This window comes from Marmota monax, unplaced genomic scaffold (genome assembly GCF_021218885.2).
Source record: "Marmota monax isolate L192 unplaced genomic scaffold, Marmota_monax_Labrador192_F-V1.1 WCK01_AAM20220418_F8-fsc00044, whole genome shotgun sequence".
NCBI classification, from domain to species: domain Eukaryota; kingdom Metazoa; phylum Chordata; class Mammalia; order Rodentia; family Sciuridae; genus Marmota; species Marmota monax.
Window position 1 is genome coordinate 9040142 of NW_026695198.1, and position 11156 is coordinate 9051297.

At 45.6% G+C, this 11156-nt stretch overlaps 1 protein-coding gene and 1 long non-coding RNA gene across 2 annotated transcripts in view; one reads left to right on the top strand and one right to left on the bottom strand.

Annotated features, from left to right (window-relative positions):
• The window catches only part of LOC124082165 (uncharacterized), a 41444-nt gene extending 35942 nt beyond the window's left edge, over positions 1–5502 (bottom strand). Inside the window, exon 1 of the long non-coding RNA XR_006848282.2 lies at positions 5285–5502. This is a non-coding gene — a long non-coding RNA (uncharacterized LOC124082165). The remainder of the gene's footprint in view (positions 1–5284) is intronic.
• A 2244-nt stretch (positions 5503–7746) lies between these two features.
• Sox17 (SRY-box transcription factor 17) lies at positions 7747–10925 on the top strand. Its single transcript, XM_046428551.2, has 2 exons — positions 7747–9006; positions 9617–10925. The coding sequence occupies exons 1-2, from the start codon at positions 8700–8702 to the stop codon at positions 10555–10557; spliced, it is 1248 nt and encodes a 415-aa protein (XP_046284507.1). The 5' UTR covers positions 7747–8699; the 3' UTR covers positions 10558–10925.
• The last annotated feature ends 231 nt before the right edge of the window (positions 10926–11156 follow it).

Consider the following 11156-nt stretch of genomic DNA (forward strand, 5'->3'; position numbering starts at 1 on the left):
AAAAATAAATAAAATAAATAAAAATAAAAGAGAGAGCTTCTCCTCTATATACAATAACATTCTATTATAACCCAAAGCAGTAAATTTTCATTATAATCCCTGAATTCCATTTCATCCCAGTTGGCTATTTTTATGTACAAAGAATCTGCACTAAATTTATATAATGCCAGACACCTACAGCCACATAAAGTCACATATACACACAGTAGTATCATTTTATCAGTACTTTCACTTTGCAGAAATGTAGCAATTGTTTGTTTATTTCTTTATCTGAAAAAGTTGGGAAGAGATCAGACACCTGCCTCCCACTTTTTTTGAAAAAATTAAATATTAGGCAGTTTAAGTGACTTGCTGTTTTCTTGATAACAAGTTACTGAGAACTCAAGACTAGAGTTTAGGAACTTTCTACTATTCTACACAGAAAAGTATGGTTAGAGTTGAGGGTGTGTGTGTGTGTGTGTGTATGTGTGTGTATGTGTGTATATGTGTGTGTGTATGTGTGTGTGTATTTCTTCCTTTGAAATATGAATGTACTAAGCAGTTATTGAAGTTAAATTTTGCTTATATATCTTTAGGAAAATAATTTATCCTACCCAAGTAAAAATTAACTTGGAAGTCGTGTCTTTGTATTCCCAAAATTTTCTAAGAATGCCAAATGTTTTACAATTCCATGTATTTTTGTCCCTACCAGTCTTAAGACTTCAGGTTAACATGCACTAAATAAAAATTTTAAAACTATCAGAGTAAAAGTGGTCACATTCAGATATAATCAGAAATGCCCAATAGTTTACAGAAACCTCCCTACACAATTTGTAAGTGTAACAGACAACTGTGATTAAAGTACAACAATGTTAATTATTACTAGCATAGATATCAACACCATCACGAAATTGTTTGTTTAGTTGTTAAAATGTATTTACCCTCAGTACTACTGTAACTTTTCCTTACTTCTTCTTCAAGCATGTTTTCATATGCTAACATGCATCAACTTAAATTTTATTTTATTTATCAAACATCTATGTAGCATTAACTATGTGCCTGGCCCTATATTAAGGAGTTTATGAACAGTTAACTCATTTTATCCTCATGAAACTCTTAGGTCATTCCTATTCTTATCCTCCAATTTACAGATGAGGTATAAAGAGGTTTAGTCACATGTCCAAAGGTACCACTTGTAAGCTGTGACTAGAATTCAAACTTACCCATTCCAACTCCGAAGTTTGTGCTCATTATCAACATGCTATGCAGTGCTAAGCCTTGCACTCACAGTTAATTATTTGTTGATTAAATGAATAGATTATTCTCTTGTCACAGCATGATTTGAAAGCATTAAGCAAATTTTCCAGTTTCTCTGTGGCTTATTTTCCCATTTTGTAAAAAAGAATTGATAATACTTGCTATTCATTTCTATTCCTAACAATAGAATTTACTTTATCTAGCTGCTGTATGTTTTTATTTTTTATTTTTATTTTTTGGTACTGGGGATTGAACCCGGGACGCTTTGTCACTGAGTTACACCTCCAATCCCCCTTTTTTAAAAATATTTTTTTTAGTTATACATGAACACAATATCTTTATTTTGTTTATTTATTTTTATGTGGTGTTGAGGATCAAACCCAGCACCTCACCTGTGCAGGCAAGCCACTGAGCCACAACTCCAGCCCATCTCCAATCCTTTTTTTATGTTGATACAGGGTTTTGTAAATTGCCAAGGTCATGTGATCCTCCAGCCTCAGCCTCCAGAGTCACTGGGATTACAGGTATGTGTCATCCTGCCGGCTATTTTATGTTTTCAAGACTGGGTCCATAATGGGTATCAAGGCAGCCAACAGTATAAGCCGATGATGAAAGAGAGCTCAACAACTTAGGATAATTAAGTTTTTTACAGTTTGAAAGAGTATGATGTGCAAGGACAAATCTTTGAAGACTTTAATTTCCTTAAATTAGACCTTTATCTCCATTTAACTTTGAATTATTTTCCTTTTTTTTTTTTAAAAAAAAAAACACTAAATTAGAAGATTTTTATGAAATAGAATAAATGAGATGTCATCCAAGGCTTAGATTATGTGATCTTAAAAGATCTATTTATAGCTCAGCATGGTGGCTCACTCCTGTAATCCCAGAGGCTGAGGCAGGAGGATCTCAAACTCAAGGCCCTAAGCAACTCATCAAGACACTGTCTCAAAATTTAGAAAACAAAAATAAAAAGAGCTAGGGATGTAACTCAGTAGGAAGGTGCTCCTGGGTTCAATCCCTAGTACCATTAAAATAATCTAATTATAAATACTATAAATGAAAATGACTTTTTTTTTCCTTATAGTACTCTGGCTTAAAAATTTATCATGACCCAGTTAGGGAAAACATTAGAAGTTTCTGTGCCAAGGATCCTTGATCAGTCTTTACCTATCTGCTGTCTTTATTTAGTTCCCACAAATTCCATGGGCCGCCCCATTAGCTAGAAACATGGTAAGGGAAGAAATTCAAAACAAGATCAACTCTTGTTAACAGCAAGGGCTGATAAAAGGTCCAAGAACCTTGTCATGTGACCTTGAGTCATTGATCCTCTTAGTCTCAGGCTCCTCAAAAATATGAGGCTTTAGCCCAGTGAAGTGGCCAACATCTTTATTCCCAGCTACTTGGGAGACAAGTTCCAGTATAGACAACTTAGTGAGATCCCATCTCAAAATAAATAATAAAAAGGGCTTGGTGTATAGCTCAGGGGTAATTCCCTTGGTTCAACTTCCAGTCAGTACCACCACCAAAAAAAGAAAAAGAAGGAGAGAGAGAGAGCCTAGCTGTCCAGCTCACCTACAGGGCTATTCAGAGAGTCAAATGAAACTGCTTTGTAAACTGTACTTCATGACTATGGAGAAATTAATATTGAAAAAACTCCTGAAGATACACAGTTGCTTTTGCATTATATCCATAGGTAAAATTGTCCATGTACATTCTTGGCTATATTTCCAAGTCAAATTAGTTCTAAAAAGCAACAGACTTTGAGTTAATCCTTGGGAGGGGTGGGATTTCAGATGCTGAAATACTGAACTCCTGGCGAAGGAAAGGATGAGAGATAATATTATTGGCTTGAGGGCATCTGACCATAGGTCTACATAGATATGCTTGCAATAAGAACAGAATCTTTGCTGAGGTCTACAGAGATGGTTCTCCGTGCCTTGTCTAGAAGGGAGGGCACCCAATGACTCAATCTGGAAGGAAAGCCATTATACTATCTATCCACAAGCATTTGTTAGAGACTATAAATTGTATGTGCTCTGGGAACATAAAAATGAAATGATCCAAAGGCCCTGTGTTATACTGTTAAATGAAACAAAGTCAAAGTTGTTAGCTAGGTCCAGCAAATGGACAGAAAATAAAATTTTGATAACAAACATCAACTGAAACTTAACAGCAATGGAATCCAGCAAGGATCCCTAGTATTTTTCCCTCCTGTTTATAAACTTTGGAAGTCAACTCAGCTACCCTGGTACTGTTTTAAAATCTGATATGCTGTGGCTAAAATGCACAGACGAGCAGGTAATGAGTGCTGTCAGGAGTGGCCTGTCTTATGACCTGTTTAACTTTGATCACTTCCATGATCACAGAATGCTCACCTTGCCCTAACCAACCATCTGGCACAGGCCAGCTCTGTTTCCTAGGGAAACTTGGCAGAGTTTTCAGGGTGGAAAGGCAACCTATTACCTCCACTAGGGGAAAAAAAGAAAAGAAAGCAAACAAACAAACAAAAACCTCAAAGCACTTGTCGTATTGATATCAGCATCACCTTCACAGGCCAGGAACAAATCATTACAGGGTATAGACCCAGAACACCCAGATGGACGTTAATAAATCAGGGAAGAAGCCTAAGGACACTGTATTGTACATTCCTTCGAGGCAGGGGCCGCGTTGATTCTCCTTTAGGTAGGAGTGGAAGTGTTCTGCTAGCAGGGAACCTGCTACTGATAAGACTGGTCAGTTCCAAGATACAACCCTCCGTGGAATCCCTGGCCTCTCCAGGGTGTGGGTTGATACAGAGGGCTAGTAGATCAGCAGCAGTAGCCTCAGCCAAGTTGTATTTGAAATTCCCTTTAAAGTAGGAGGCAGACAGGAAAGGGACAGGACAGCAAGGCTGTGTGTGTGTAACTTGTCCCGCGTTCACAGACGAGCTCTCTCCTTCACCCCAATGCCACTTCCGCCACGGTAACCCGAGGTTCCAAACGCCAAGCCATAACGGGAAGGAGCCCACCCATCAACCGGGAGACTACAGTTGGGGGTGGGGGATCTTAAGAAACACCCCCGCGGACCAGTTTCTGAGCAGGAAAGTGGACCGGGAACAGCGCATTTCCTGCTTCGCCGGTGCAAACCCCAGGCGGGGCCAAGCGGGAACGAGGATACCGTCGAGGAGTCGCCGGGTACCAGGGCGGGGTTCGGAGACCGCCAAGAGGGGAGTACTGGGCACCAGGAAGGGATGCAGGCGGAGGGAAAGACAGGGGGCGTGAAAGTAAAATTAATGTTCCATTGTTGCGGAGAACGAACGTCCCCGGAGCCACTCTCGCAGTCTCGATTTTCGGAAGAAGAGCCGGTGTAGCAGAGGTTGCAAGGTCTGGGTCGCACCTCCCGGGCCGGGGGGCGCGCGGCGCCGGCCACGGCTGGACCGGTGACCGCTATCTTCCCGGCCACTCCTTCCTCTTCACCAATCCCCTCCCGCCCGCGACCTTCGACCTCCATCCTGGACCCTCGGTGTACTGGCCTCGGGACAGGGAGGAGACGCGAAAGGTAGCAAGCGGGAGCGGCGCCGCCGCCCCAGTGGGCGCCGAGGCACAAGGTGCCCATCGGCGTCGTTGGGCTGCGTGGCCCTACCTGGGAAGTGCTGAGCCCTGGACTGTGCTCCGCCGCCGCAGACCACCTCCCTCTCGGTTCTGGGAGGCAGCCGACCCTGAACGATTTATAAATGCAAAGGCCTTAATGTTGTTCTTTTTTTTTTTCCCCCCCTAGGGACACCAATGTCTATTCATCCGAGGGTCGCACCTGAGTTTTTCCTGGGTTTGCTGCGCGCACTCTCCTCCCCTCCCCCACGAGCTTGCTCTTTAGTGCCACCTCAGATCTGCCTGGGTGCTCTGGGATCCTTCCCGAATGACTTGAGTGTCCTTTGTCCGGCTCCCGCTTCCCGAGCATCAAAAACACAAAAGACTACCGGAAATCACCCAGCCTTTGCCTGTTCACTCAGAGGCCCTAGGAAAAGCTTGGCCCTGATTCCTCCAGGTCTGAGCCACCGTTTGTCACCTACCCGAATTAATTTCTGCGCCCGCTGGCCAAAGACCCCAAGTGGTAACAGGCACAGCTTCTTGCTACATTAGTTGCTTCCTCGCCCAGCCTTTGGAACTGGAGTCCGGCCTGCGAAGCCGGGGAGTATAAGCGCAATCAGTAGCCACGAGCCCAGAATTCCAGCACTGTGCATTGCAAATGTTCACTGCCGGCTCCAGAGCTGGTGGTGTACAAGGCTCTCACTCGTGAAACTTGTCCCTCTACCCGCCCCCACCCCCGCCCCAGTATATCTCCCGGGTTGAGAAAAGCAAGGCTTGCAGGAAGCCACTCCGGATGTTTGCTTCTTTACATGTGGCATTTGTGGCTGGCTCCGATAACGTCCAGAGCTTGGCTTCTAACACTGCGTTTAGTAGAGATTGAAATAGGAGTCCGCACACAAAGCGCACCAGTTTGGGGCGCCGCGGTCGCCAGTACTCCCCCTCACCCCCCAAAAAATATGTTAAGAGAATGATTAAAAGAAATCAAACCTAGGTAACTAGTATGTAAAAGGCGACTGGTCTTGGAAAGGCACCACAATTCTTTTTTGGTAAATTTAAGTAACTGCTACGTTATGACTCCCAAGGAGGGTGTATTAAGAAATAAAGAAAGTGCCCAAATCTGAAGCTCCAACTCCATTTTAGGGATGTGTTCTCTCACTTGCTTTCCCAGTAACCTTATCTGTCAAAAATCACTGGTTACTCTCCAGGATCGGGTACAAATAATGATGGAAACCCTTAGATTTTCTTCTTCCATCAGTTTCCCAACGTTAAGATCAGGAGGGTGAACAAGGATAAAACTGCTCTTGTACTTTTTCTGGAAACACACCTGGATTATATTTTCTATACTCTATTTTATCTTTGGAGAAATTAGTCAAATAGATTAATCTAGAGATGGATTCTAGCACAGGCATTGGTTTTGTTTAGTTTTTCAGTCTCCATTCTAAAAAACTCTTAGTTCATAAAAGCTTTTCCAGTTAAGAGAAAATTCTGCTTTGAGATCTCTGAAAACATATTTATTACAATCTAAAAAAAGTTAGATAATGTGTTTTAAAAACCAGCAAGGAGCAAGGTGCTAGGGGATTAACTGGTAACTTTGCTGTCCATTTTTAAAAATTTTTTTTAAAAAATTTATGATACTGGGGATCAAACCCAGGGGTGCTTCACCAGTGAGTACAACTCCAGATCTTTTTTGTTTGTTTCTTTTGAGTCAGAGTCTCCCTAAATTGCTGACCCTGTCTTCAAATTTTCCATCATATTTTCTCAGCCTCCTGAGTAGCTGGGAATATAGGCTAACATTGCTGTTTCTACTCCTATAGTTTCCTTATTTATAACCATTTGCAATGCATTTTTGCTTTATTTTCAAGCCATTTTTTTTTCTTCTGGAACAAATAAAACTTTAAAGGGAAACTCACCATGAAATTTAAGATAAACTGCTTTAAACTATCAATTAAAAACATTCCACTATGATTTCTTTAAGCAAATTTATTAATTTATTTATTTTTTCTTTTTTGAACCATAGCTACTTCTAAACTAGAACTAGAGTCTTACAGTCCCTATAGGAGGACTGGGTGCTAAAGGAAAGGTGAGCCAAGGGAACTAAGTCCACACATCCCTGGTAAAGAAGAGTTGGTTTTAAACAGTTGTGTATTGGTTTTTTGGATACAAAGCAATGACAGAGAAACTAAAGGTCAGGATTTAGCAAAAGCCCTGTGTTTTTATGGATGCCTTTAATGAGCTAGACATGATAAATGACTTTGTCACTGAAATAGCACACAGAAAGCTATAACATTTTACCTCTCAGATCCGGGATGTAATTGGTACCACTTTCATCACCCCTTCATAGCAAACTGTGAAAATCTATTCTGGAGATTGATATATTGATTTTTCTTTTTCCCAAATGTATGCAGAGGTGGCCATGCTGGTTACTGGTGGAAAACAATACAAATACATAAACACAACTGGCAAGTGTGGGAGGGGGTATCTTGGCTCCTGCTCTGAAGGTCAACTGCCAGGTGCAAACTTCACCATCCCAACACTCTGATCTCCAGGCACCTTTTTAAAAGACCTGTCTTGCACCTCAGTTTCCCTTCTGGTTAAGCTATAAGTGTCTAACTAATACAGTTGATTGAAAGATAAACTAGTTCGATAAGGTTTGGAGGCAATAAGAATACTGAATGTCATATATAATTGCTATATAAAGGTTTGTTTAAAAATCCCCAAGAAAACCTTTTTCAGGTCTAAACACAAGTTTAATAATCATTCACATTTCCTTTTTAGGAAAATTATCTGCCCGGGGTAGCCATCTTAGCTACTAAGAGATTTAGCTATTTTACCGCTAAAAGTATTGCTCTCTTTCCCTTAATAAATTTGGGCACTTAAGACAAATATTGTTGTTGTCTTTATATTTTACCTTTATTTAATTTTTTTTTTGGTGGTACAGGGAATCAAACCTAGGGCCCCGTGCAAGTCTTTCCATTATAGAAATCTAACTCATGAAACGCACGAGAAACAGTTTTGTTAAATGTATCTTACACATTTTAATTTGAATTTTTTCAAGGGTTTATTTATCATGAATAAAAACTTTAAATTTCTTCAGGGTGATGGACCAGAGGAGAATGAACGTCATTCCTTATTTAAATCTTGTTTTAAGTAGTAGAATTTACCTTGGACATAACATTTTTAACACAATGCAAGTAAGGCGAGTCCTTGGGGAGAGACTGCATTCGTTTATTTTAAACACTATCTTCTGCCTTAGAAAAAAATATATTTGCAGAAGGCACCCGTACAGTCCCTTGGAAGGAAGCAAGTTCATCCAGCACTGAAAATATCCTTGCCTTCTATAATAAAGATGTGATTTGAGAGAGAATAGAACCGATGCTTAGCTGCTAATGTGAACTATCTTGGGTAAGTACCTCTATCTTGCAGTAGTCAGCGCCCCGAGAAAGTTCTTCAGTGGCTCCCCTTCCCCAGTAGGACCGGACGTGGCGCCAGAACCCGGCTCCAGCCAGTTTTCCTGGGGGCAGGTGTAGCCCAGGGCGCTGGACCGGGGGAGGGGAAAGGGGCGGGCTTGGGGTTAACTAGGACTCGAGACTCGGACCACAGGCCGGGCGTGGGCCTAACAACGCCGACCCGGCCCGCCCCCGCCGCTCCATTGGCCACAGCTGTGCAGAAAAGGGCTCTCGGCCAGGGGGTGCTTGCAGTGTCACTGGGCCGACCGGGGACTTTAGTTAGTGTGCTGGGACTGGCTGGGGACGCAGGTGGCAGCTAGGGGCCCGGAGGCTCTCGCAGCTCTCTAGGTATCTCTTGCCTCCCTCTCCACCCCGTCCTCCCCAATCCCGGGTCGGGGGAGGTGGCGTGTCCTGCGGAGGGTAGCGGGGCGCGGGGCAGGGCTGGAGCGCCATGAGCAGTCCGGATGCGGGGTACGCCAGTGACGACCAGAGCCAGCCCCGGAACGCGCTGCCAGCGGTGATGGCCGGGCTGGGCCCTTGTCCCTGGGCCGAGTCGCTGAGCCCCCTCGGGGACATGAAGGTGAAGGGCGAGGCGGCGGCCAGTACCGGAGCGCCGGCTGGGGCTGCCGGCCGAGCCAAGGGCGAGTCTCGCATCCGGCGGCCGATGAACGCCTTCATGGTGTGGGCTAAGGACGAGCGCAAGCGGCTGGCGCAACAGAACCCGGACCTTCACAACGCTGAGTTGAGCAAGATGCTAGGTGAGTCCAAGCTGGGCGCCAGGCTACCGATCTCCGGTGCGAATCGCGGAGCCACTTCCTTGAGCCCCACAGATTTTTTGTTTATTTTGTTTTGCTTTGCTTCTGAGACCAAGTGTGTGTTGTAGCCTCGTCCATCCCTGCGGACACTCTGTTCATTTCCCGCCTCCTGCTCCCCTTCTTTCCAAACGGGCTTTTGGTCTTTTTAGTCCGTGCTCGCATTACCCAGATGGCCAGGGCGCGAGTGCAGTGGTTCTGAGGAGGTGGCTTCCCGGTGCCTCCGAGCTGCGATAGGGCACCCCTGCCTCTACTTGGGTCAGTCGTGTCAGAACTCAACCCCTTCCCAGCCCAGGGAATATTTCAAGTTTTTTGAAACGATCGGAGATGGGTGAGAGGAGAGGCCACTTCTAGGAGCCCAGAAGAAGTGAGGAGTACCCTTAGAGGACGTGTTTTCTCCCAAGTGCTGGAACCTTCCCCCTTCAACTTGACTTGGTTTCTCCTCTGGTTTTACAATTCAAGATTGGGGTGGGAGAGGTAGGGCTAGGTAAGGCCTGGGGCGGGAGCACCGTTGGGTAAGCCCTGCGCCCCTCTCCACCTTCCCATTTCCATTCAGGCAAGTCGTGGAAGGCGCTGACGCTAGCGGAGAAAAGGCCCTTCGTGGAGGAGGCCGAGCGACTGCGCGTGCAGCACATGCAAGACCATCCCAACTACAAGTACCGGCCGCGGCGGCGCAAGCAGGTGAAGCGGCTGAAGCGGGTGGAGGGAGGCTTCCTGCACGGCCTCGCGGAGCCGCAGGGTGCGGCTCTGGGTTCCGAGGGCGGCCGCGTGGCCATGGACGGCCTGGGCTTGCCCTTCGCAGAGCAGGGCTTCCCGGCTGGCCCGCCACTGCTGCCCCCGCACATGGGTGGCCACTACCGTGACTGCCAAGGGCTGGGTGCACCATCGCTGGACGGCTACCCGCTGCCCACGCCCGACACGTCCCCGCTGGATGGCGTGGAGCCAGACCCGGCCTTCTTCGCTGCACCTCTGCCAGGGGACTGCCCAGCTGCCGGCACCTACAGCTACGCGCAGGTCTCGGACTACACGGTGCCTCCAGAACCGCCTGCTGGCCCCATGCATCCCCGGTTGGGTCCAGAGCCCTCTGGCCCTGCAATGCCAGGCCTCCTGGCGCCCCCCAGCGCCCTTCATATGTACTACGGCGCAATGGGCTCACCCGCGGCGGGAGGCGCGCGCGGTTTCCACATGCAGCCACCGCAGCAGCAGCAGCCGCCGCCGCAACAGCATCCCCCGCCGGGCCCCGGGCAGCCTTCACCTCCTCCGGAGGCTCTGTCCTGCCGGGATGGCACGGACCCCAACCAGCCCACCGAGCTCCTTGGGGAGGTGGACCGCACGGAATTTGAACAGTATCTGCACTTCGTGTGCAAACCCGAAATGGGTCTCCCCTACCAGGGACATGACGCCAGTGTGAATCTCCCGGACAGCCACGGGGCCATTTCCTCCGTGGTGTCCGATGCCAGCTCAGCGGTTTATTACTGCAACTATCCTGACGTTTGACAGGTCCTGAATCCGCCCCAGCCTGCAGGGCAGAAGCACAGTGTTACACTCTTTCTGGAAAAAAGCTAAGGAAATCCTTAGCCTCACGTCGTTTTGTTTTGTTTTTAAGTTGCCTTGGCATATAATTTATGGTAATTTATTTTCTTTGCCACTTGACCAGTTGTGGGTATGTGAAGTATTGTTTAAAATTTATTCAGGGCCTCCCCCCCCCCATAGCATTGTCAAAATCCCCTTTCCAATTTCAGTTTAACCTGTCCCGAATGGGTCCCACAACAATTTGCTCCGTTTCTTGAAAGTTTATTGATTGAAGAAATTTTGCCCGATGTGTTTTTAATCTTTTAAAAAATAAAATCTGCTTTTTCACTCTAGCAGTGCCTCTGTCACATAGTCTTAACAGAAACCAATTGTTTAGATCAATGTTAAGTATTAATATATAACGCTATAAGTTTCTCATTTTCCTACAATAGCAGACCATAGTGCTTTCATGGAGTCCTAAAAATGAATATTAGAATATGCAAGTTGTATGTAATTGTTCTTGCTAGGGAAAAAAAAGCCTCATGGAATAAGCCTACTTCACATATTTCAAGTGATCTTGATCT

Coding starts and splice junctions, on each gene's coding strand:
- Sox17 (XM_046428551.2), top strand. CDS start 8,700: ATGAGCAGTCCGGATGCGGGGTACGCCAGTGACGACCAGAGCCAGCCC. Junction 9,007..9,616: donor TGAGTTGAGCAAGATGCTAG/GTGAGTCCAAGC, acceptor ATTTCCATTCAG/GCAAGTCGTGGAAGGCGCTG.